This window comes from Bombina bombina, chromosome 7 (assembly GCF_027579735.1).
Source record: "Bombina bombina isolate aBomBom1 chromosome 7, aBomBom1.pri, whole genome shotgun sequence".
Lineage (NCBI taxonomy): Eukaryota > Metazoa > Chordata > Amphibia > Anura > Bombinatoridae > Bombina > Bombina bombina.
This window is the reverse complement of record NC_069505.1, coordinates 260,166,104-260,193,776: the sequence shown is the minus strand read 5'-3', so window position 1 is coordinate 260,193,776 and position 27,673 is coordinate 260,166,104. Positions and strand designations below refer to the sequence as shown.

At 36.2% G+C, this 27,673-nt stretch overlaps 1 protein-coding gene across 2 annotated transcripts; it reads right to left on the bottom strand.

Moving 5' to 3' along the window:
• Positions 1-179: 179 nt before the first annotated feature.
• On the bottom strand, positions 180-27,673 carry COPG1 (COPI coat complex subunit gamma 1). 2 transcript variants are annotated; one of them, XM_053720724.1, is made up of 24 exons: positions 27,528-27,673; positions 25,689-25,741; positions 25,245-25,325; positions 24,091-24,162; positions 23,436-23,515; positions 20,526-20,601; positions 20,348-20,440; positions 19,735-19,821; positions 17,759-17,916; positions 17,551-17,684; positions 15,865-15,932; positions 10,662-10,850; positions 10,161-10,277; positions 7,461-7,704; positions 7,272-7,347; positions 6,884-6,987; positions 5,972-6,097; positions 4,588-4,656; positions 3,897-4,039; positions 3,231-3,402; positions 2,447-2,544; positions 1,920-2,058; positions 1,339-1,437; positions 180-1,232 (listed from the first exon to the last, which is right to left on the bottom strand). In XM_053720724.1, the coding sequence occupies exons 1-24, from the start codon at positions 27,562-27,564 to the stop codon at positions 1,102-1,104; spliced, it is 2,646 nt and encodes an 881-aa protein (XP_053576699.1). In that variant the 5' UTR covers positions 27,565-27,673; the 3' UTR covers positions 180-1,101. The 2 variants fall into 2 exon arrangements, with proteins under 2 accessions (XP_053576699.1, XP_053576700.1); XM_053720725.1 differs by having other exon boundaries at positions 10,182-10,277.

Below are 27,673 nucleotides of genomic sequence, written 5' to 3'. Positions count from 1 at the left end.
CCTGTCCTTAGTCCTCTTCAGTAGGCCAGGTTTTCAGGATTAGCTTGGGTGACAGCAGGCAAAATAACCATGTTTACTAATCAGCTGATTATTGTGCTCCAGCCCTTAATTTATACATGAAGGAAACACACATAAGAACATTTAAATGTCAATTAGTCGATAGAAAAAACGAGCAAATGTAAAACAATACAGTGAAAATATATTTTGTGTACAATGACATTATTAACTTCAGGATATCTTATTTTTGTCCTGGTACCTAGAAAAATGATTCTGGATGTCTATGAATGTGTGACATTGTGTGATGATTTTAAAACCAACCTCATGTCATAACACTGCCACCACTGAAGCCTAAGATACTGAGAGGTGTGATCACTGTATAAAAAAAAAAACATTCAGCATAAAAATATCTATTTAAGATGTATTTTTTTTATACATATATAGTACATTAGGCCGTACTGACACAAACAATGCAATTTATATGGCAGTGACTAAGTCATATGGCAAAACGGTAACAGCTTTGGGAAGCTGTATTATAGAAATGACATAGGTATATAGAGATACATACTACTTGTGTGCCATTACAAACTAAGCTTCCCAGCACGTCATAACGGTGTTCATTCTTCTATATACAAATTCTCAGCCAGCATTGTTGTTTTATATGGTCATAAATAGAAGCTACAGAACTAAAAGCAACTTCGTGTATGAAATTTGATTTCAGGTTTTTGGAAAATTGGACAAGGCCCTGTCTTGCAAATTTTGTGACATAAAAGCTTTCCATGATTATAGGAAAAATTGCTTTTTTTTTTTTTTACTCATCTTAATTTTAATAAGGTTTGCATTATATTTAAATATGTTTAAACCAATCCCAACTCTGTCATTAAAAAGTACAATTATTTTACTGAAGAAAATAAAGAGAATGACTGATGTCAGCAATTTAATCCCTTCGCTGCCAGTGGAGTTTGCAAACAGTTATTTCTGAGATCTTTCCATGTATGTCCAAGGCACCTTCTGGCTCTGAAGGGTAAATGCAGGCTCAGATCTGAATATACAATAACTCCCTTTGTGTTTTTACGTCATTGCTGTGATAGTTAAGGTAGAGTTTTAGCCCACAGAGGCCATGATGATATCAACAAGAAGTTCTTCTTTGCTTCGTGCAGTAACCTGCATGGTTACTGTGTCTGTAAGGACTAATTTGGAGCGAACCAGGATATCATGACCACCACGGAAAACACCTGCAACAGGAAACAGAGATGTGTGTTAAATGTAATTGTGAACTTTTTTTGGTCAAAAGAGCTATAGGTTTTGCTTGAAACGTAAAATACAAAAAAAATAACTTACCTGCAAGGTACAACGTGTGTGCATTTTTGTTTTCTGGAACTTTATCTGATCTTTCACAAGGCTGCATTCCAAGGAATTTTATCACATTACCAACTGCCTCTGTATTAGAAAAATAAATACATTTATATTATAGATACATAAAGATAGAGATTTTTCTTTTGCTCTAATAATCTTAATAGATCATTGCCGAAGGAGGTTGTCACTTATTGACTAATTTGCTCAATGCCGTATTGAAGCAGTATTAAGATAAATGGTCATCTTATTGCCCTTTCATTTTTACCCAAGTGAGCAGTTTATTTACTAAGCAAGAACCCAGAGAATAGCTTGGCTGTAATGGCTTCTCAACTAAAGGTGAGAATATCCCAAAGTTTACTCAATTTCCTTCTATAAAAATATAATCATCTTATAAAATGTAATTGATGGCACACTGTGTACTATTGCTTATGTATTTTCATATTAATATAATTAATTTTTTGGTCTATTATGAATTTCAGAAGTTAGCCAAGGGCAACTGAATATTAAAAAAACAAGGGTCACTAATCTAACCACTGTTTCTATCCCACAGAATGAGACACACTCGCCTTCCAAAGTCTTGATAGTAGACAAGTTAAACGTTTCTTCCTTTTCAAATTCATCTCCCACCTCATCCCATGCTGCACCAAAGTTAGGTTTCAGTACTTTCTGTATGTGATCAGCAACTGTCACCTCAATGTCTTCAAGCTACATTTAAGAAAAAGAGACATTTGCTTTGAGCAGATGAAGCATAAAACACAAAAACAATTACTAACTTCTTATTAGTTTAAGCAGCTAAAAAAACAAACAGAACAAAAACAAACCTATTGATTCCAATAAAAACCAAAGACTGCACAAAGGTGCTGCATACTACTAATTATTAACATTATATCACAACAAAACATGCCTTCATTGTAATTACTTGGATGGACAGAATTTTACATCAGTCTCCTAGTAAGAAACATAATTAAATAAAGTAGGGAGGCAGAAAGGAAGTCCTAAAATCCTCCCAGTATCAGAATAAGTACAAATAGAAACTGGATTACCCAGTAGACCAGTTTATACAGATCTGAGGAAAATAGTATCCAGAACTTACCACATACTCATCTTCGTAACCTTCCTCCTCGGCTTCACCTGTGTTGGGGTCACAGTCTTTGACAGTAAATTTCAACATGCAACTGAATGTACAAGACACTGCAGGAGAGGGGAAAACAAAAAAGTATTCATTGGTCACTGTAAATGTGGCTTAATATGTAGACGTAAATTATTCTTTCTACTACCAGCTAACTCTAAATTACGAATTCACTAAAGCATATTTCATACATTTGCTACTGAGCAACGAATTACTAAACATGTACTATATTCTCTGGGAACTAAGGGGTTAAACACTAGTGATTTTCAAATTATTTCATTTTCAAAAGGAATATTTTCCAACGTGAAATTTTCTGAGAGACATCAAAAAGTACAATTTATGTTTCCATATGTTCTTACAAACTACAGAAATTGTTGTGAATAATTATAGTATTAGTCTGTAGATATTGTGCACATATATAGAACTGCGAGTGCCAAATGTGTCTCTCATATAAACTGACTAACTTAAAAAAAATTAAGAGGAAAGCCTGGTCAGACTATCGAGGGCTACGGACACCGTGATAGCTATTATTAGTGCAAGTATCCAATTGAATATGTCAATTCACTTTGTTTAATAATTGTTGATACTGCAGCTATCTTTGCAATTTTCTTTTTACTACAAATAGCTCTTATATGGTGTTTTTTTAATTATTAATAAAAACAGCAGCTACATTTGTTTAATAAATAATATTTAAATCTCTACATACAGTTTTTTTTGGAAATAACTTATAGGGGCACTCTTTGCTTACAAGCTGTTGGATCCTCCTCTGGTACAGAGACCAAAGTATAGCATGTTCCAGGTTGGTTGTAGGATAAGTGTTTAGCTGGCACATAGCAGATGACCTCGTAACCCTCTGTAGGCTCCATCTGAACTGTGACATTTTCTAAAATCTGGTCGTTCAGAGTATTTGTGCAATCGAACTGATAGAAAAATGACAATACAACACCATTTATAAAATATACACTATTGCTATACATGAAGCCAAAGAAAGATGGCACCTTACTATACAGATGTCTTGTTCTAAGAAAGGTCATTCTAAAAAATGTAGGATTTTGAAAATATGAGTAGATTTTGCCCAGCTGTTAGTGCAGTCACAAGACTATATATATATATATATATATATATATATATATATATATATATATATATATATATATATATATATATATATATATATATATATATATATATATATACATACATATATACATACATACACATACATACATACATACGCACGCTGCGTATTGAGTTTTTTCCGCACATTTAATTATATCTTTTTTTTTTTTTTTTATTCTGGAACAAAATTATGCTGGGCTCAGTCTGGCCTAAAAAAAAAAATAATGTTTTTTATTTTCCACAACATTTTATAAATCTTAAAATGATTTTGCTCAAGAACACAAAATAGGCTTACCTGGAACACCATGTGGTTGACGAACGTGTGCTTTGTACAACGCACAACATACTCTGTCTCAGATTCTGTAAGGGCAACAGGCTCTGAAGAGGATTTATACAATGGGCCAAGGTCTTTAAACTCTGGAACAGCAGCAAGTTGCTCTGAAATTAACCAATAAATAAGTATAAAATTTAAGACTTTTGCAGGAAAAGGGAAAAATGTTAGAATTGCTTTAAATATTATTAGTTGCTAAAGGTTAAGTCTCATTTAGGTGCTTGTACCTGTGTTTTGTGACGTATATATGAAAGACTAAAGAGGGATTTTAGCAAATCTAGTAGCACAGTGATTCAGGGTAAAGAAATACAAAACACATATTGCACAATAAAGGTTTGTAAAGTGAAAGATGTTAATAAGAATCAGAGATCTGGAGTTGTCAAATGAAATTTGTGTAAACGAAGGAAAATAAAGTGTTCTCTGGTATGTTCCAGCAAATATTATGGGAAAGGTTTCCACTATGCCTCACTAATTCATTGCTGCATATGGATCTCGTCTGACCCTTCGGATCCAGGTTATATTCACAATACAAGACATAAAGCGGCATGACTGACAGCAGACTAAGCATGGTAATTTATGGTATCTATTTTATTTATGCTTGAATGTGCCTAATGTAACAAGAGCATTTAAACACCATGCACAGAAAATCACTCACCTTGGAATATTTCTTGCCTGGATGACACCACTTTTTCTGGTTGCCTGACTGTTGCAACAGGCAAATTATCTAAAGAAGAAAACTTGTGTTAGATCTGATTGTGCAGAAAGGATTATTCATTCTTAAAAAAGGGACAGTCTACACCAGTTTATTGTTTTAAAAGATAGATAATCCCTTTATTACCCATTTATTACCCATTCCCTAGTTTTGCATAACCAACACTGTTATATTAATACACTCGTTACCTCTGTGATTACCTTGTATCTAAGCCTCTGCAAACTGCCCCTTATTTCAGTTCTTTTGACAGACTTGCATTTTAGCCAACCAATGCAGGCTCCTAGGAACTCCACGTGCGTGAGCACAGTGTTATCTATATGAAACACATGAACTAACACCCTCTAGTGGTGAAAAACTGTCAAAATGCCCTGAGCTAAGAGGCGGCCTTCAAGGGCTTAGAAATTAGCATATGAACCTCCTAGATTTAGTTTTCAACTAAGAATACCAAGTGAACAAAGCTAAATTTGTTACAGAAGTAAATTGGAAAATTGTTTAAAATTACATGCCCTTTCAGACCGGTCTGATGAAGGGGATGGTTTGATCCCACGACTATTTAGATAGATATATATAGATATATATATATATATATATATATATATATATATATATATATATATATATATATATATATATATATATATATATATATATATATATATATATATATTCATTCTACTATGAAGATTAAAAACAGGAATGATTCAGCCCTCTGAGGCAAAGGACTGTAGTGTTAGGACCAGTCTATATTGGGGCACCTTGTAAGTGGTGACTGGCTAAGCAAAATATGGCCATATTTAAAAAGAATAGTTGTTCCTTGATGTTGTTTGCAGGCAATTTTTTGCAGCAGTTCAAAAAATATGTTGTGCTTTTGAAAATGGATGTGCGCCAATACCTTTTTGTTTGTGTAATTACTAGGTCATATAAACTTTTTGTAAGGTGTGCTAAAACTAAATTTTGCATTATATATATATATATATATATATATATATATATATATATATATATATATATATATATATATATATATATATATATATATATATATACACATACATACACACACACATATACACACACACACACACATACATACACATACACACACATCCATCCAATTGGCTTTAACTGACAACAACTGCAAAACAGAGTACTTGGTGAGTGGAGTTTGACTAATTGCAATAAAAAGGATGTTAATTTGTTTTAAAAATGTTAAGAATTGGCCGATATGTTGTCCTATAGTAACACACCAGAAATGCTTAATAATTACAGGGTGTTTACTGTCCCTTTAATAACACAGATATTAGTTTCATGAAGACTGTCTACACACCGGCTCTTTGTTCTGTAACTGGTGCAGTCGCCAGAGGAACAGATTTTAAGTCAAACGGTTTCTCAGAAGGCTCCAGGGTATACTGCTGCAACGCTCGCTCCAGACCAGGGACGGATATGGTTAGCCCTATGCAAATAAACAAAACAATGACTATATTCAACAGTCTATGGTGGGACTTGTCAACAAAACACGTGACCAGTAAGAGAGCATATATATATATATATATATATATATATATATATATATATATATATATATATATATATATATATATAGATATCCGGCTTGAAAACCCCAAGACACAAAGCAGGCATGCACAGGTTACTGGTGAATAACAGAAGCCTTTAATCCAAAAGGTAACGCAGACATGTCTACTTGGGCCTCCACTGAGGAAAGCCCCCGTGCGAGCTGAAACGTTTGGCAACAGGCCATTCTGTGTTACATTTTGGATTAAAGGCTTCTGTTATTCACCAGTAACCTGTGCATGTCTGCTGTGTGTCTTGGGTCTTTTCAGCCGGCTCTGGGACACATCTGAATATCTACATTTCATATTTGCAGTGCTCAAGGGGAGTTGCCTATGGTTGGTGTATGACATTTTTACCTGACTTGATATATAAGCGCCAACCGGCATGAAACGCGTCAGAAGACGTCATTTTTGCCTGTGTCTGTCAGCAATTCGTGAGTTTGTCAATGCACTTGGACTTTTAACGTATACCCAATAAATGCTTCTATTACTGTTTTACATAAGTGCTGTGCATAGTGTTGTATCCTAGCCTATACTGTTTTATAACATTATCGTTCATCGATATCTAGCTTTTGGAGTTTTTTTCTTTCTTTTTGATATATATAACAATAATAATAATAATAATAATAATAATAATAATCTTCTGGCACATATAAACATATACAAACCATTAAGAATGTAACTGGAATTGAGAACTTTTTGTCTGTGTTCCAATATATTTAAATAGAATGTAGCTCTGTCTCTCACTTCATTATCATCGTCCATCACACATCTGCAAAGAAATAAACCATTATTTGATTAAAGTCATAAAACAGACAAATAAAAATAGCATGTTACATGAAATGTAAATATTGTATTGTGAAAGAAAATGTATAATGCTTTACATAAATGGACACACATGGGGGCATACTATGGCTTAAAGCAGGAGGCATACTGCCTGCATAGACCGTTGTCTCAGAAGAGGAAGCTATGCACTGGGGCAGCGAAGATGTGACGTTTAGTAAAATATGGTTGATCTGAGAGGAGTAAAACACGTGTCTATTCTAGTAATCTTACCTCCTCAATAAAACTAAGATACTGGGCAGCATATCCTCATTTTGTGCTCCAAACTTGGCCAAAGCACTGACTGCACCTACCACACAAATGGAACAAATTAGTATTAGAAGCACAACACAAATTTGTCACTAGTTTTTTTAATCATAGCTGGAAATGTGAAGAGATAAGATGACAGTGCACATGACATACCAGCACGGACTTCTTCATTCTCCAATATAACACGGTTGTAGATGAATCGAATATACTTGGAAGGGTTGTTGGTTCTTGGCCCTTCTTGCCCCAATAGATGCAGGATGCGTGTTGCTAGCACTGTAAATTCACAATCTTCTATAAACTCACAGAGGTGTGATAGGCCGGTCTCCTTACTCTCTGGATTTTCTTCAATGATGCTGATTATGCAGTCAACGATTGCACGTTTGTAATCAAACCCACCCTGTGAACAAGAGACGTTACTTGCCAGTTAATATCGCTTACATAAATGAATAAAAATTAGGCAAGTTATTAATTTTGCACTTAACTATAAACCGATGATTTGCTATGCATTATAGTTTGTAGCAATAAGTATAAAAACAACAAGATTAGTTTCTAAGCAATAGGGGGTATAAACTCACCTTAGTCTGCACTAAAATTGTTATTGTTGAAAAAAATTGATAATGCCTTTACTACCCAATTCCCCAGCTTTGCACAACCAACATTGTTAAATTAATATACTTAACATTTAAACCTCTACATTTCTGCCTGTTTCTAAGCCATTAAAGGGACATTATACACTCATTTTTTCTTTGCATAAATGTTTTGTAGATGATCTATTTATATAGCCCATGAAGTTTTTTTTTAAAAATAAATGTATAGTTTTGCTTATTTTTAAATAACATTGCTCTGATTTTCAGACTCCTAACCAAGCCCCAAAGTTTTATGTGAATACCGTCAGCTACCTTCTCCAGCTTGCTCCTGTTTGTGTAAAGGGTCTTTTCATATGTAAAAGAAGGGGGAGGGGGGAGTGTCTTATTTGCCCCTTGCAGTGGGCTTTCCAGCTACCTTTTCAACAGAGCCAAACTGACAGCTTCTAAGTACGTTTTTAAACCATTTTATACTGGATTTTTATATCAGTATCTGTGCATCTTATTCTTTATAGTAGTGTCTATTACATGCAGTTATATGAAAATGAGTGTATACTGTCCCTTTAAAGATAGCCTCTTATCACATGCTTTTATTTGCTTCTCACAACAGGAGACTACTAGTTCATGTGGGCCATATAGATAATATTGTGCTCACGCCCGGGGAGTTATTTAAGAGTTAGCGCACACAGTACTAAATGCAAATCAATAGATAATAAATAAAAAGTCATGTGATCAGGGGGCTGTCAGAAAAAGCTTAGATACAAAGGTAATCACAGAGATAAAAGGTATATTAATATAACTGTTGGTTGTGCAAAACTGGGGAATGAGTAATAAAGGGATTATCTATCTTTTAAAACAATAACTCTATTGTAGACTGTCCCTTTAACAGTTTGTTTCATTTAAACTTGGCAGCATATTTAGGAATTAACAATTGAAGGGGGATTAGTATCATTTCATGTAAAGGCGGAACTGGTCTTGGCTCCATCCTTTTTCCGGTTACATTAGTTAAACAAAAATGGAACGAGCAATAAAAAGACTGTGCCATGACTACAGCAAAGATAAGATACACTCACAAAACACCAGACTGCGGTGTCTTCAGTGCGATCACTTTTATGTAGCAACAAATAAAAAGTGACACAAGGCAAACATCAGACAGAAGATTTAGTTTGCAGAGATCTACTGGTGTTAAAATGGTGTTAAAAAAGGGACAGTAAACTCAAAACCAATCTTTTGGTTTTGTTAGCGTATGGAATTTTAAACAACTTTCCAGGTTATTTCTATAATCCAATTTCCTTTTGTTCTCTTGATAACCTTTGTTGAAAAGCATACCTAGATAGGCTCAGGAGCCGGAGTGCACTACTGGGAACTAGCTGCTGATTGGTGGCTGCACACATGCCTCTTGTCATTGGCTCACCAGATGTGTTCAGCTAGCTCCCAGTAGTGCATTGCTGCCCCTTCAACAAAGGATACCAAGAGAATAAAGCAAATTTGATATTGGAAAGTTGTTTAAAATTGAATTTTCTATCTGTATCATGAGAGAACATTTCTGGGTTTCACATTCCTTTAAGATCAGATGGGGGATTATTGCTCTGCTGAAGCAGATTTCCTAAACTCTCCAGCAGCCAAGGGGAGGATAAGAAATGCAGCTGTTGAGTTTGGATCTTGAAGATACAGGGGTGTCACATACTTCATACTGTGCTATTGGTACTTTCTTCCTTTCCCTAGCCCTGAATGTATTATGTTATTATAGAACAAATGATTTCTATGTATCCCAGTGTTTGTAAAGAACCTCAGAGGAGGATTATAGTGCACGCTGGGCTCAGTCTGCCCAACCAGTGGTTGCCTTAGCACTGGCACAGGAAACAAGCATATTTTACTGACCATGGGAAAAAAAAAGTAATTGTCAGTACCTCATCTATTTACATTGGACAATCTATTTTCTGCACATTAACATTCTGTTCTTTCATTGCTGTTGGACTTGATCCAAATCAAAGAACTTTCAAAACAGGCAATAACTTCTCATGCAGCATGAAGCCTTTGTAAAGCGATTTTACTTTATCCAGATAATTGCCCTGCTGCAAGATGCCCTTATTGATCACCTGACTTTCTAAAAATATTAAGTTATAAGGATATAGCGCATCACACATACAAATTCAGGAACTGGAGTTTCTCTGTATTCTATCCTAAGCTGTCATTACAGAATGTAACCAAGCATTAATTATAAATGATGAAATGTGTAAGAACTGCAGCTGACAAGAACAAGCGTTACCTTGTTCATGTTTGGTATTACCTCCTCTCGTAGCATAGTGAACAAGAAGTTCATCATGACGGCGTGTTTGCGTGGATACTTGTGACACAACGCATTAATTGCTTGTACAACAACCACCTGCCGAGAAACCAAAAGAAAAAAAAACATTAAATATAGGCAAGTGAGAGGTCAGATATCTCAACATATTGTTTCTGTATCCTATCAGGTCCCATATTGCAGAAAGGAAACTGACCGCTTGTCAATTACTGCTGCCAATGGGCTAAAATTTTATATAACAATAAACATAACGGTATGTAAATCTCAAATTTTGCTGGCACTATGATAATTTGTACAAAATGTACCTCAATAAAAAAAAAAAAAACCAAGAGACATAAAGGGCAACATCTGCATCTTAAAAAAAAAAAAATTAAAAAAAAAAAAAAGTATACATGGCTATTACACACCCTCTTTACATGAGGACCTGGTTTTGTACCAATACTGAATACTGTAACAGCTGCGTACCTTAAACTCATCTGAGATTTCCGACATAAAGGATGAGATCTGTTTCATAAGCCGGTCGATGCTGCTCTCGCTACCAGTTTTCAGGAGGGTGGTGATAGCCAGGGTGGCAATGCTACGGTTAGAATCTGTTACCAGGTTCTCGAGGTCGAGGTTGCAGGCAGTAACGGCTGATGGATGTTTCATGGCCACCTGCACATAAGATTGTATAAGATCACTGTGATAATCTAAGTGCTATTTGTTTGCAGAACTAAATTTTATATTTATCTACAAAACAAATTGGTAAAATTGGGTTTTGTTCCTTAATAAACAGGTATCCCTTTATGGTAACTTGTACACATGTATGAGCTTAATATATTTTGTACAAAGGTCTATAAATATTTTAAATTGAATGCAAAATTTCATGAATCAGTGCCATTTTTTAAAAATACTATTAAAAATAGGGGCACTTTCACTCAAGAAAGTTTACATTGCAGCGTTCTTTTTAAAAATACTTAAATTTTTCTGCAGCCAAGCCGGACCAGCGATTCTCCGCCTGCAGCTCCGCTGTACTTATATCAGCAGACGAATCCGGCTTCCGCCAATCATGCTGTGCACCCCAGAGCAAACATTTTCTGAGGCCACGCCGTGATTGCAGGAAGACGGTTTCGTCATTTCTGTGCTAAGTACAGCATGAGAAGCGGGCAGGGATCGCTGATCCGGCTTGGCAGCAGAAAAAAGTATTAAAAAAAAAATAAAAAAATGCAATGTAAACTTTCATGAATGAAAGTGCCCCTGTTTTATTTTTTTTATTTCAAAAAAGCTTTATTGAAAAATGTATAATCAGTACATACAATGTAAAATAAAGTTAGTTACATATGTAATTTCCTTTGCATAGGTGGTATACAGTAAATTACTAACACATTTTTGTTATAGCTACATACGTCAGTGTATGTACAATTTTAAATTGCATAAGATATTATATGCGCAAGTTAAAGTGATGGTAAATTTGCCTCTAGAACTTCACATTCTGAAAGATCTTCTCCTAACTAGCATATCGATATCCTTATTTGGTTCCAAAGTCAAATGTACTTTTAATACTCAGCGTTTTTGTCAGGCTATGTTACCTCGTTTAATGCAGCCTCTCAACAATTTTGCTTAGGCTTCTTTTACTGACAGCTCTTTCAGCCTATCAGAGCCTCACCATGCGCCCCATGTAAATTAATCATAGCACACTCCCGTGCTTGGAACGCTGCCTAGAACTTGAACTGCACACGCGCAACTCCCTATGCTATTTGCGCAACAGAAATATTGATGCTGAAAACAGTAATCACCGTTTCTGTTGCGCAAATAGCGTAGGGAGTTTCTCCTTCCCATTTCTGTATAAATGAAGGAAGGGACGTGTTGTATGATTGCATGAGTAATTGATGTGAGAAAGATAGGAAACCCCAATTGAGTGTGTTGCAAATACAACTACTCTCGAAGCTAGTTAGGGAGCGTACAAGTTGTGTTTTTAGAGGGTGTTTGGAGAGGAAGTCCGCGAGTTGTTGGTGTCTAAACCAGTTTATGTGTGCGTTTCCCAGCATGGGGGCGAGTTCGGTTAGGGGTTTGAGTTTCCCATTCTGAGTGATTGTGAGACAGGGGAGGGAATTAGTGATATGGGGTGTTTGGCTAGGAGGTTGAACTGGGCAATCTGGATTTTCGCAAAGGGGTGTCAGCTGGGAAGGTATTATGGAGATGTGGTTGTACTGTTTGATAGATGTGTCCCAGAGTTTAAAAGTTTATTTGGTGATTATTGCTGGCAGATTTCTTTTTTTTAGGGGGTAACCAGCATTTGCTGCCGAGCTGAAGAGTGTGGGATTAACAAGTGTTCTAGGAGGATCCATTCTTTGTGGGTCAAGTGTCTACACCAATTTATAATTCTGGTGTAAAAGGAGGCAAGTCTGTATTGAATGAGGTTTGGAATCCCAAGGTCGCCTAATTCTTTGGGGCGGTATAGTGTAGCGGTAGCTATCCTTGGTCTTTTATGTTGCCATATGTAAGAGATGAGGGACTTTTGGAGATTGTGGATTAGTGGTTTAGGAATTGGGATCGGTAAGGTTTGAAAAAGGTATAATAGCTTAGGGAGAAGAATCATTTTAACCGAGTTGATCCTTCCCAACCATGAGATTGGTTTACTACTCCAGGTTCTCAGAAGAGCTTGTACCGCATCATTTATGGCTTTGTAGTTAGCGTCAAGTGTTACTTGTGTGTATGGGGATACATAGACCCCGAGGTACTTTATAGAGTGGGGCTGGATGCAAAAGTGTGCAAGCGTTTGAATCATCTTGAGCTCTTCTGCGTGTAATCTAATTGGGAATAGTTCTGATTTAGTGATATTTATCTGAAAATTGTAAAAAGTGCCGTAGGTGTGTAGCATCTGAATGAGGGGGGGGGGTAGTATGGATTTGTGGGGCTGCTTAAGCGTGAGGAAGAGATCATCAGCGTATAGAGTGGCTTTGTATTCCCGGTGAGTAATGAAAGTGCCCGTTTTTAATAGTATTTTTAAAAAACGGGCACTGATTCATGAAAGTTTACATTCACTTTAAGAGTCCAAAAACCATGAATTAATGATGTTTTGTTTGAGGATCAGATTACCATATCCTACAAGACACTTCTTCAATATTATTAAACACCTTCAATGTTAGCAAAACTTGGTATAGATTCTTTGATATATGTTGAACTATAGTGATTTTTTTTTTCTTCAGTTAGGTACACATACATCTGAACTATTAAAGAATCCTTGAGGCTGTCCCAAAAACGTCTTTACAAATACAGTATAAAAAAGGCATACAAGTCATTCACTGGATATGATTGCGTTAATCCAAATTCATTTATACTTTACTGGACTAGTTAGTCTTTAGTAAAAAAAAACAAAAAATGATTTTCTACCACTACAAAGCAGTGGATTTTTATTGATAAAAGAACTACAAAAAAAACAAAAAACAAACGTAACTAGTAATAAACATAGAAACATAGATATTGACAGCAGATGAGAGCCATAGGACCAGCAAGTCTGCCCGACAAGCCTTATGCTTGTCCCATGCATTTTTAAAGCCCCCCACAGTGTTTGTCATTACTACCTCTTGAGGAAGTGTATTCCATAAATCAATCACTTTTTCTGTAAAGAAGCTTCCTCAAATTACTCCTGAATCTACTACCCTTTAGCTTAAGATCATGACCCCTTGTTCTTGAATTTTCCATTTTATGTAAAATACCCATATCCTCAGTTTTACTAAGCCCTTTAACGTACTTGAAAGTTGGTATCATATCACCTCTTTCCCTTCTCTCCTCTAAGCTATACATATTTAAGTCATTGAGCCTATCCTGGTAAGTTTTATTTTTTAGACCATGTACCATTTTGGTAGCCCTCCTTTGCACAGATTCAAGTTTGTTAATATTCTTCTGAAGATATGGCCTCCAGAATTGCACAAAATACTCAAGATGAGGCCTAACTAATGATCTATAAAGTGGCATAAGAGCCTTACTATTTCTGCTGAAAATACATCCAAGCATTCTACTGGCCTTACTCGCTGCAGTACTACATTGTTTGCTAAATTTTAAATCATCTGAAATAACATGGTATTTTTTAAAAGTTAACAGACATATTAAAGAAACTGTTCTGGTTTATACATTGGGGAAAGAGAAAGATAAAGGCAAAAAGGTAGCAATGTCAAAATCAACGTTATACTTTAGTAAGCCCTTCTTTCTAAAAGAGGGAAGTTTACAATGCATTAGTTTTAAAAATTGTGTTCCTGTCTAACGTAAAACAAGAAAAAGAAAAAACACAGCACATTCAGGACTAAGGTTAAAAGTTTTCTTTACGTTAGAACATTTCCTAAGTGAATAATAAAGACACGTACAAGATATAAAATCAACAGTGCATAGGTCATCCCTCGTCAAGATAACGGTGCTATACATGGTGTCCTCTTAGTCAGGGGTTGCTATTTACTTGATCAACATTTGCACTGAACGATTCCTAATGACTTAGATCGAGCATACAGTAAACTCTTGTACGTGTTTGTATTATGTCATTTGGTAGGGATCTAAAGGAAATTTTTCATTTTGCTTGTTTTTCAGTTTCTTTTAGGACATGGGTTTGCCTTCCATGTGGGATGGAGCTTCACTGGACCCAGACACATTGATATATTCCCATCTAAAACTATTGGAGAAGCAATACCAGGATCCTGGGTGGACTTTCTTCTGTTTTTACAAACTTATTCTGGGGTACACAAGAAACTGATCTTGAAGATTAATGTTGGACGGAGTGTTATTTAATGTTATGGTATTGTAGTTGGTTTACATTTTATGTAATGGTAAATATATATATATATATATATATATATATATATATATATATATATATATATATATATATATATATATATATATATATATATATATATATATATATATATATATATATATATATATATATATATATATATATATATATATATATAATTCTCCCAAAAAGTATAAGCACATCTTACAAATTATTCAGCAGCCAGGGTGCACTTTAACATATGTTTACCGTCCCAGCAAAAAAGGCACTCACTGTTTTCATAAGAATTAACTTTTAATATGTATCCATATATAAAAATGACATAACGTTTCAGTGTTTAACAACACCTTTGTCAAATGTCATACAGCCATCAGAAAACCCAATTTCCAAAAAACTCAACTATCATACATTAATTCTATCAGCCTTCCGAAACGATATGTCATTTTTATATATGGATACATATTAAAAGTTAATTTTTATGAAAACAGTGAGTGCCTTTTTTGCTGGGACAGTATATATATATATATATATATATATATATATATATATATATATATATATATATATATATATATATATATATATATATATATATATATATTCTGTTCCATGAATCAACTGCTTTTTTTGTAAAATGCAAATTACTCCTGGAACTGCTGCTCTTCAACCCGAGATATGACTGCTCGTTTTATTGCTCTTTTTTAGAACAGCTTTAATAGATTTGTGGGTTTTTTAATATAAAACAATCAAATATTTATTTTCTTGGTTTGCTAATTATTATATGTGTTAAATGTTTCTCTCATTTTATGATGGCTCCTGTAACAGAATACAAACCAGTAATACGTTTCTCAGCTGACTGAATCCCCCTTACAAAGAGATGCACATGTAAAAGAAGTATTTTACCTTGTTAAGGGTGCGCACTGCTGCATACCGGAGAGCTGCTTTTGGTGAACTGCAGAATAACTGCAACACTAAAATGAAGGTTAAAATAAAAAGGACATAAAATATTTCATTACAAAGTTACGGAAAAGAGAAGTATAACACATACGTTGGTGTAGTTTTGTACTTAATAAATATGCAAACGTCGGTCAGCGGGGTGGGTTCATGAAGTAGCCGAGGGCAGTGTAACACTTTGCAATATTACATTTTCTGCTATTTATACATGTGTTTGAAGGCACAAATGAGTTGCATGATTTAACATAAATTGATTCAGTGATAATTTTTTATAAAAAACAAAACAAAAAAAAAAACATTGAATAAATGTAATATTAGTTCATTTTAGCCTAAAGTGATGGTAAACTCTCCCCTTTATAAAAAGAGATGGAGTTTAATTAATCAGTTGTAATGAAGATGTGCTATAAAATTACTTTTTAATATAGATATGAAATTCAAATACCCTGTGCTCCGCTGCCAATTTCAAAAGTTTTCTGTAAGCTAAAGGGTTGAATTGTTGTCCAATCAGTGCCCTAGCTACAACAAAAGTGCCTTAAGGGAAGAGCGCTAATAGGATGGACAACAATTCAAACCTTTACCTTACATGAAAATGTACTTAAAAAGTAAGTTATAGCGCATCTTCATTACAACTGGTGAATTAAACTCCATCTAAAATATCACTAACCTTCCAGATCTGTTTTTATAAATGGGTGAGTTTAGTTTAAAATATATGAGCAATAAAATAAAAAATCATATGATGTGAATAATTAGTGATGAAAGTCAATGGGTTAATATGTGACCAGATTATCACAATACGATTTAACTGTTGGCTGCGCTCTCGAATGGTGGAAAGTAAGCTCAGTGTCCTAGAAGGCAAAAGGTGAAGAGGCACCTTATGGTGCAGTATCTTTTATACCAAAAACTTGCCTCTAAATCGTCACAGGGTGCTCACAAAGGTTGATGCACACACAGTGCAAATGCAGGCAAGCCGAGGCTTCGGAGTCGCCTAGCTGACTCAGAATCCCTGCCAAGGTAACTAGAACGCTTGCAGATTCGTTACAAGTGACGTCAGCGTCTTCGACCAGATGTGAAGAACGCCGTCATACAGGGTATGGTACCTTCAATAGGGTAGCCAGATACTCCCAAATAACGATTTTTCTGACTGCTCTTGTTGGAGTAGCTCAGGGAGGGGGAAGTTGGTCTCCAGGTTCCTGGCATCTATAAACCGGAAAAGGAAGTGTGAAACAGACAACTGAAAGTTTCACAGGAGCAGCTGCTTCAGAGTCAGAAAAATCATTATCTTGGAGTATCCGGCCACCCTATAGCGTAGACCCTATTGCAGGTACCATACCCTGTATGATGGCGTCCTTCACATCTGATCGAAGCCTGTGAAGTCACTTGTGACGAATCTCCAAGCGTTCCTGTTACCTTGGCGGGGAGTCTGAGTCAGCCGAGCGTCTCCAAAGCCTCGGTTTGCCTGTATTTGTACTGTGTGTGCATCAGCCTTTGTGAGTACCCTGTGTGACGATTTAGGCGCAAGTTTTTGGTATAAAAGATACTGCACCATAAGGCGCCTCTTCACCTTTTGTCTTCTAGGACATCCATGTAGCAGCCAGACAGAGAAACTGTAAGGGTAAAGTAAATGCGCAGACTCACCGGAGACTGCAGGGGCAAGTTCCTTAGCGGTGCAGGAGGGGAGGTTGACAATAGCAGAGGCAGCTTCGTACACAACCATCTCATGTTTATTTCTCAGGCAGCTCTCAATGAAATCAAACAGAGGACTGTCCCGGCTGAAACAAGATGCTTAGTGTCAGCAATGAAATAGTAAATAAGTCTCTAACTACATACACAGAGCATCTCTCACCTTCCATCCTCCTCCTCTAGCAGCTTGCTAGCAACCCGAATCATCATACAGTAAGCAAAAGGAGACTTCAGACCGTGGCGCATGAATTTGCTCAGCATCTTGTTCACCGATAGGCGGTCGTTTTTGCGCACATGGTACAGGAGTCCAAGGGCATGATACTGTGAAAGTAAAGAAGATTTAGGATATTTATACATAAAAAGATTTTAACAAAAAATAAGCAGCAGGATAACAGGTAAAATTATTCTGATAAATGAAGGTTTCTGTGTTCACTACCTGGGATTGTATGAGGAGTTAGGTTTTCTGTTTACTGTGTGAATAGATTTTTCAATATAGATAGTTTGTACTTTTGAAGGTGCTTTTTCCAATTATACGTTAGTGTCTTTTTAATGCATGTTTTATTCTTGTGATGAATGTTTTGTCATTTACTTACATAAAGGGTTAACTGACAGCCCTATAATGAGTCAACTGAGCAGCCGAGTACAGTATCCCTGATGAAGAGCTGTTGGGGCAGGAAATGCATTGAGTGTAGCCTCTGTATGTATAGAGTGGTGAGAGCCTTATGTAACTAACTTAAAGGGACATGAAACCCAATATTTTTCTTTCATGGTACAGATACAGAATACAAATTTAAAAAAAAAAAAGTTTCCAATTTACGTTGAAATTTGCTTTGTTCTCGTTATTCTTTGTTAAAGAGACATCTAGATAGGTAGCACATGCCTGGAGAACTACAAGACAGGAAACAGTGCCGCTCTTGCCAACGTATAACATTGTTGTAAAACTACTGCCATATAGTGTTGCAGACACGTGCACGCGCCTTAACTTACTTTACTGCTTTTCAACAAAGGATAAAAAGAAAGCAAAGACAATTTCCGAATAGAAAAACATTGGAAAGTTGTTTAAAATTGTATGTTCTATCCGAATCATGAAAGAAAAATGTGGGGTTTATGTCCCTTTAAGATAGTTTGGATTTTTATCTTTGATTTTTGTATTAATTGAAATAAGCTTTATGGGACACTTATGCATGGAGCTGTGCTTTGCCCTCTACGGAATGCCTAATATATGGTAGTATCCGATGCAGGGACGGAATATAAACAAAACTCCAGTGTTAGCTTCTGTCTGATTATTCTACGGAGGAGGTGGACGCAGCAACACGCTGGGTGGGAGATTTACAGACTTGTGAGAAGCATATTGTCCCGGTGTAGGAGGAAGCAGATATCCGCCTGCGTCTGATAGGACCAGTGTTCTACTGCTCGGAAACCGTCACTGCTACCAGCATTAGTGAGTGATCATTTACTAGACACATCAAGCTGTAGCACTGTGCTACTAATAGTCTCACTACTGTGAATACATCAGGGACAGTAAACAATAAGCTTCATACTGCAAGTATGGATCATTTTATTCAGTATTGCATTAAAAGGGACATGAAACCCAATATTTTTATTTCATAAATTAGATAGAGCATGTGATTTTAAACAACTTTCCAATTTACTTCTATTATGTAATTAGTTTTGTTTATATCCTTTTTTGAAAAGGATACCTAGGTAAACTCAGGAGCTGCTATTGGTGGTTGCACATATATACCTCATGGTATTGGCTCAGCCAATATATTCAGCTAGCTCCCAGTAGTGTATTGCTGTCTCTTCAACAAAGGATATCAAGAGAATGAAGTAAATTAGAAGGTGGTTTAAAATTGTATGTTCAGTCTGAGTCATTAAAGAAAATCTTTGGGTTTCATATACCCTTTAATGTCGGATTGCAAATGAATATTTTTTTTAATGGGAGCTGTAGTTATAATAGGTACTTTAGTTTATAGATACACTAAGTCATCTCGTTGTCAGGAGTGTATTTGTTTGGATATGACATTTGGCCTGCACTGTAACAGACACAAATCTTTTCCCATACTATAAAAAAATGGCCATGACAACTACATAGTAAAATATAGTGCCTCATATTCTAGAGAAAGCTGGGGACCTCACCTGCACCATCATGTTATCACTAGATGCGGCTTCTTGCGCCTCGTTTACCCAGCGCTTCACAACATCAAAACTGGTCTTAAGTAGGTGCTGCAAACAGAAATGTCACAAACAATTAGTCACAAGGTCACTATTGTTGTTTTAAAGCATCTAATACTGACCATAAATCAGATACGCAAGTCACTTTGTCAGGTCAGCTTCTCTGCTTGCATTTATCCCATTTATGGTACAGTGAAATATTATGGCACATTATTATTTGCTGTTGAATTAAAATATATATATATTGATGTATTTATCACATCCTCTACAACTACGTACAAAACAAAAACAAAAACTGGTTAGTAAACCTGACGCACAAGTTGTAGCTTGGAATTATAATTTGTGTAAAGTAAGAGAAGAGACAGTAGAATATCTTAGGGTACTGAAATAAAAAGGTTTGTTTTTACATAGCGGGTTTACAATATTGTTAAGTGGGACTGTTCATTTAGCATTAAAAGATGTGGGACCACAATAGAAACCAATATTGTTTTAAGCTGCAGACATATACCCAAGTGGTAATAAAATCCTTTAAAGTAATTTATTAAGAATATAAATATCATTTTCTTTGTGCACTTACCAGCGAGGACACCAATGCAGAGCTGGAGACACTGGGCACTTTGTCCACAATAGCCTGTTTCATGTATCTCTCAATGGCCTGTAACATGGTGCTCTAAACAAACAGAAAGTTATTATGACAAACTGCTAAACAGAGTCCCGGGAAAGGGATAAGTGAACCAGCCAGAAACATAACTTACATCAGTAATCCTACAGAGAGCTCTGACAGCTGGTCCTCGATAACTGTCATCCTTCCCGGTCATATCTTTGGTTAAACTGCAATAAAAGATGCCACAAAATGAGTTATATTATTTTTATAAAAATGAAACATTATGAAACCAGCATATTTAACACCAGTAAGCGGATTTGTGTGTACAGGTAGAAAACCCTTTATCCAAACTGCTAGGGAATGGAAAAGGTTTGGATTATTTGCATCTTTAAAATGAGACAGTTTGGAGAGGGGAATATTAGGGAATATTTACTTGTCATAATACAGCTTATACAGTGGATAGAAAAAGTCTACACACCCCTGTTAAAATGTCAGGTTTCTGTGATGTAAAAAAAAAAATAGTCAAAGATAAATCATTTCAGAACTTTTTCCACCTTTAATGTGACCTATAAACTGTACAACTCAATTGAAAAACAAACTGAAATATTTAAGGTGGAGGGAAGTAAACAAAAAAAAACAAATACTGTAATGTGGTTGCATAAGTGTGCACACCCTCTTATAACTGGGGATGTAGCTGTGTTCAGAATTAAGCAATCACATTCAAAACCATGTTAAATAAGAGTCATCACACACCTGCCATAATTTAAAGTGCCTCTAATTAACCCTGAATAAAGTTCAACTGTTCTAGTAGGTCTTTCCTGACATTTTCTTAGTCGCGTTCTACACAAAAGCTATGGTCCGCAGAGAGCTTCCAAAGCATCAGAGGGATCTCATTGTTAAAAGGTATCAGTCAGGAGAAGGGTACAAAATAATTTCCAAGGCATTAGATATACCATGGAACACAGTGAAGACAGTCATCATCAAGTGGAGAACATATGGCACAACAGTGACAATTACCAAGAACTGGATGTCCCTCCAAAATTGATGAAAAGACGAGAAGAAAACTGGTCTAGGAGGCTACCAAGAGGCCTACAGCAACATTAAAGGAGCTGCAGGAATATCTGGCAAGTACTGGCTGTGTAGTACATGTGATAACAATCTCCCGTATTCTTCATATGTTTGGGCTTTGGGGTAGACGGCAAGACAGAAGCCTTTTCTTACGAAGAAAAACATCCAAGCCCAGCTAAATTTAACAAAAACACATCTGAAGTCTCCCAAAAGCATGTGAGAAATGTGTTATGGTCTGATGAAACCAAGGTTGAACTTTTTAGCAATAATTCCAAAAGATATGTTTGGCGCAAAAACAACACTGCACATCACCAAAAGAACACCATACCCACAGTGAAGCATGGTGGTGGCAGCATCATGCTTTGGGGCTGTTTTTCTTCAGCTGGAACTGGTGCCTTATTCAAGGTAGAGGGAATTATGAACAGTTCCAAATACCAGACAATATTGGCACAAAACCTTAAGGCTTCTGCTAGAAAGCTGAACATGAAGAGGAACTTCATCTTTCAGCATGACAACGACCCAAAGCATACATCCAAATCAACAAAGGAATGGCTTCACCAGAAGAAGATTAAAGTTTTGGAATGGCTCAGCCAGAGCCCAGACCTGAATCCAATCGAAAATCTGTGGGCTGATCTGAAGAGGGCTGTGCACAGGAGATGCCCTCGCAATCTGACAGATTTTGAGTGCCAAGTCAAGATGTGCCATGCTGATAGACTCATACCCAAAAAGACTGAGTGCTGTAATAAAATCATAGGGTGCTTCAACAAAGTATTAGTTGTGCACACTTATGCAACCATATTATTTTATTTTTTTACTAGTCCTAAAGCCCGTGTACACGGGCCATTTTTTACAGTACAGCGGTCCAACCCCTTGCTCTCTCTCTATCCGCCCCTCTCTTTTGTACGCACTCTCCGCCCCTCTCTTTTGCGCGCACTCTCCGCCCCTCTCTTTATCCCCCCTCTTCTGCTCTCTCTCTATCCCCCCCTCTTTAGAGCTCTCTGTCTCTCGGCAGTCGGCCCCGCCCACATCACACCCGGCCCCGCCCACTCCAACACACGCCAGATGCCAGGTGCGTTTGTCCTCGCGCGCAGTCTCTACTGCGCATGACAGCTTCGGACAAACACACTTGGCCTTTTATTATATAGGATTTTTACTTCCCTTCACCTAAAAGATTTCAGTTTGTTTTTCAATTGAGTTGCATAGTTTATAGGTCACATTAAAGGTGGAAAAAGTTCTGAAATTATTTATCTTTGTCTCATTTTTTTACATCACAGAAACCTGCCATTTTAACAGGGGTGTGTAGACTTTTTATATCCACTGTACATGTAAGCTTAAGGTTAGTTTTATATCATTTTTAATACTGTTGCATATATAGTACTCCCAGAAGGACAGTACAGTACTGTAATATTTGTTGTTTTAAATATAGACTATTATTTGCATTTTAGAACACAAAAAAAACAAAGATACAGGCATAGAAGATTGTGACTTACAGGCAGGGAAAATATTTAAAAAAAAATATATATATTATTAAAAAGTTTGGATATTAGAATAAGTTTGGGGATTTGAATGTTCGTACCTGTGTGTGAATGAAAAATATACACACATTATATATATATATATATATATATATATATATATATATATATATATATATATATATATATATATATATATATATATATATATATATATATATATACACACACACACACACACGTGAAATTCTACTTCAGCATATGGAATTATTTTTATTTTTTTGTTGGTGCTTTTTGTACAGGATATAAAAAATATGCTAAACATGAGTCATAAAAAAACAAGAACCACACCACCAAGAAGTGTAGTGTGTAAATTGGCCATGTAATTACTCCCCAGGGATTCGAGATTAAATACCATAAAAAATGAACAGCTTCCTGGAAGAAACCACATGTATTCATTTTGCTTATAAAATTGGTTTAAACACCAATAAAACAAGTAAGAGGAGCCAGGAACTCACCTGCTGGTAACAATGATGACATCTTCAGAAATACTCGCCATTTCCTTTATAGTGAGATAACACATGCGGCGAAGAGTAGGCTGCAAAGGTAATAAGGAGCCTGGTTACAACAACAATCTGAATTTGCATTACAATTGGAACAGATCAGTTTGGTAACTTGCACTAGAAAATTATTTGTCCAAGATGTACTTAAACCACATTGGTACCACGTTTATTATGTTGTAACTAACTGCATTTAATACAAAAATCACCTATTTTGTCATTTTAGATTTATTCCCATATGTTAATTAGGCAAAAAATGCTGTGTTTGGGAAAAAAAAAAAAATCAGATCTACATCTAAGGTTCACATAGTGTGTGTGTGTAACTAAAATGAGAATGCTGTTTTAACCCCTTGGGTGCCAGCAACCGTGTGTAACTAAAAAGAGAATAGTGTTTTACCCCTTGGGTGCCAGTAACCATGCTGCCATTACCCCATTAACTGCCAGAAAAATAAAAAAGGGGTTAAAACACTGCTGCATAAAAGCCACAGAGATTTAATCCTTTAACTGACAAACATGCAGCAGCAATTCCTCCGCAAGTATAAAAATAATCTCATGCTCAGACATTCAATGACATAAAACATGATAAGACCGATATATTGTGGACAGTACTTACATCATTTGACTGGAATAGTTTTGTCATTGCAAAGAAGGCTTCCGTTGCTTCTGTCGCCCCCATATGCTCACCCTTGGTTAGGCAAAAACAAACAGATGTGATTAGAGCAACTTTTAATTACTTAAAACAAAACTTCATTTACAGATGTTTAACAGTCCTGTCAACAAAGTTGCTGAAACAATATACTTATTGGTAACCTCAGCCACCACAGGGTGTGGCATCACTAATGACACCTTTCCTAAATTATCCCATACAGTAACGGATACTAAACCTCCAGAAACGTAAAGAGAAGACAGCGAAAAGACACAGAATAAAATGCACCAGGAAATACTTCAGTACTCAGACATTACAGAATGAGGCATATTACAGTACAAAGAACAGAAATACAAAAGTCAGATTCTACATTTCCTTTGGATTCACGACACTTAAAAGGGACAGTAAACACTTTGAGATGGTAATATAAAATGATAAATCATAATTCATTCTAAAATTGTGAGCATTTCAGTTCCTGTTAGAAATGGAGGTGCAAAACCCTTTTATATTCCACACAGACATTGGCTGCACAGTCTAGTGACCTATTTATAACTGTCCCTAATTAGCCACAGCAGAGAAGGTAACTTAAGTTACAACATAGCAGCTCCCATTGTTTTAAAGTGATAGCAAACTTTCCCCTTCGTCTAAACTGATCTGGAATGTTGAATGTTAGTGATATTTTAAATGGAATTTAATTCAATGCATCAATTGCAATGAAGATGTGCTATAACTTACATTTTAATGTAGTGCTTGAAATTAAAATTCTCTGCACTCTAGCCGCCCACTTCAAAAGTAATATTTTTGTTCAGCTATTGGTTTGAAATTCTCCAATCTCTCCTTTAGCTACAACAAAAGTGCCATATGGCTAGATCGCTTATTGGAGTATATTTCAAACCGTTAGCAAAACAAAAATATTACTTTTGAAGTGGGTGGCGGGAGCGTGAGGTATTAGAATGGCACAGCTAGATTAAATAGTAAATTAAAGTTCATCTTCATTAGAAGTGATCAAATTAAAGCCCATCTAAAATATCACTAACATTCAGGGTCTTATTATAAAAAGAGGAAAGTTTACCATCACTTTGATGACTAAAAAGTTTTACAGTGACATACGATTTACATACCTGGTTTATCAAATACAGTATTTTGGTCAATATATGAGCGCATTTTCTTGGGTTGATTGGAGTCTCGTTAAATAAACGAGCCTTAAAAAGAAATGGGATCATCAAAAATGACATTAAGAATTAATATGAAGTATACACTAAATCAGCCTGCACTGCACAAACAATAAATTGTTGGGATTTTTTATGTTAACACAGTGCATTATGGTCACATGCACACATAAAACTCTACAAAATAACCTCTAACCTTCAGTTTCACTGCTATAATCTAAATGTCAGCTAAATGTTGTGCGTGAACAGTTTTTATTCTGCAGATGTGATTCATTATATATATTTATAAGCAATTTCTTAATAAAGACGTGAATTCACTTTTACTCTTGCTTCATTTACATTGATCTGAGTGAACACCGTATACAGAAAAGGAATCTCAGACAATAGTATAGTTACCTCCTGTAGCACAGCACTTTTTTCTAGGTGCTGGAAAGGGTTTGATCCCCCACCTAAGAAACACAAACAAATATTTTTATTATAATCAATAGAATAATTTCTACCTAGGTGCCTAATCCAATTTATAATTCTGACTAAGTACACTGCTTGAATAAAGTGCAGATAAATAGACAGGCTGCACAATTAATACTTTTTATTTTATAGCAGCCTTATTTCTCAGGTATGTGCAAATCATTTTTTACTTCACACTATTACATAAAAAAATATTTTACACAAATACAAAGATACATATACACTAAAGGATACAACATTATTGCTAATTTCTTAGATCAGCCCTTCATCCCAGTTACTGCACTAGTACCTTATAAAATGTAACCCACTGAAACTTTGATATTATAGACCATGAGGCATGTGCCACAGGGTCTTATAACTATGAGATATTAACAGATTTAACACACAAATAGTCATTTATATACTCAACCAAAAGGGGAGTCTCAAAATAGAAGGAATCCGCCTCTAAACAGCATATATGTTTGTCTAACATATATATATATATATATATATATATATATATATATATATATATATATATATATATATATATATATATTATGCCTCATCATCAGTTGACATGCAGCTTTATGGCTCTAGGAACAGAGTACCTTTATGAATGAGGCCTATCTCTGTTTCTTAAAAGGACAGACAAATGTATGTGCTAGTTTCCTTCTGAAGTGTTAAATTTCACTAAAGTTATGTAGGCTAATATCATATATGGGCACCATGTCACAGAACAAAGTTAAAGGAACAATAAAGTCAAAATTAAACTTTAATGATTCAGATAGAGCATGCTATTTCAAACAACTTTCATAATCTAATTTGCTTCATTCACTTGGTATTCTTTGTTGAAAAGCATACCTAGGTAGCAACAGGTGCAGCAAAAACACTTTAAGGAGGTAGCTGCTGATTGGTGGCTACACATATGCCACTTGTAACTGGCTCACCTGATGTGTTCAGCTTGCTCCCAGTAGTGTATTGCTGCTCCTTTAATAAAGGATACCAAAGGAATCATGCAAGAAAGTGCATGACTTGTGGTGACATGACACCAGTTGTGCCCCTCCAGGCACAAGGGATCACCGCCTGCACCATGAGAGGGTGGAATGTATATTTGCTATTGGGTTTAGAAATCTTTAGATCAGAGGATGATTTATGAGTATTTTGAGGCAGGGCCAGACCCAGACTGATACATTTTAGAAAAGTTCTGCTCCGTGAAATATACAAGTGGGATTAAAAGGTCCTCTGTGCACATGCCATCCCACCTAACCAGGCCCTGTGCACACGCCATCCCACCTAACCAGGGGCAGTGAGTTCCAGGTAAGCTGCCCCCTCTCTCTTGGTTGTGTTACATATAAATAGATACTTTGTGTTGTTTATGTAATAGATATAATATACAATGTATCCAGGCCCCTGAAGGTGAGCACCTTATACATACAGTCCCTGACTCCTGACCCTCTTTATGGTTGTCTGAGGGTGTATTAACCCTTGTTGTGCCACTGCTGCTGCAGATGCCATTACAGGTAACCCAGATGTGAGCAAAGCCTGGGGCAGTATCAGCACCTGTAACCCACAAGCTAGCTCCTGTCTGGTTACTAATATAACAGAAGTGTGCATGGCCGCGCTGACAAGGGGTGTCACACAGGGGCCCGGCTGCAGTTTAAGAAGCGCATACACATTAGCATTACCGGGCCGGGAATCCCTGACCAACACACATTCCCCGTGTACATCCTGAGCTCACTGACACACGCCTCTGTTCACCTCCCCCACAGCAACCGCGGAACTCACCGGACTCCTCGTCCTTCTTGTCAAACTTCTTCAACATGTTTAACTAGGGTCCGAGCTCCGCCACTTCCTGCCAGCCTGTCACCGGGACACGTCACCCCTGACAACGCAGTCCACGCATGCGCCGTAAATGCTGGGAGCGTATGCTC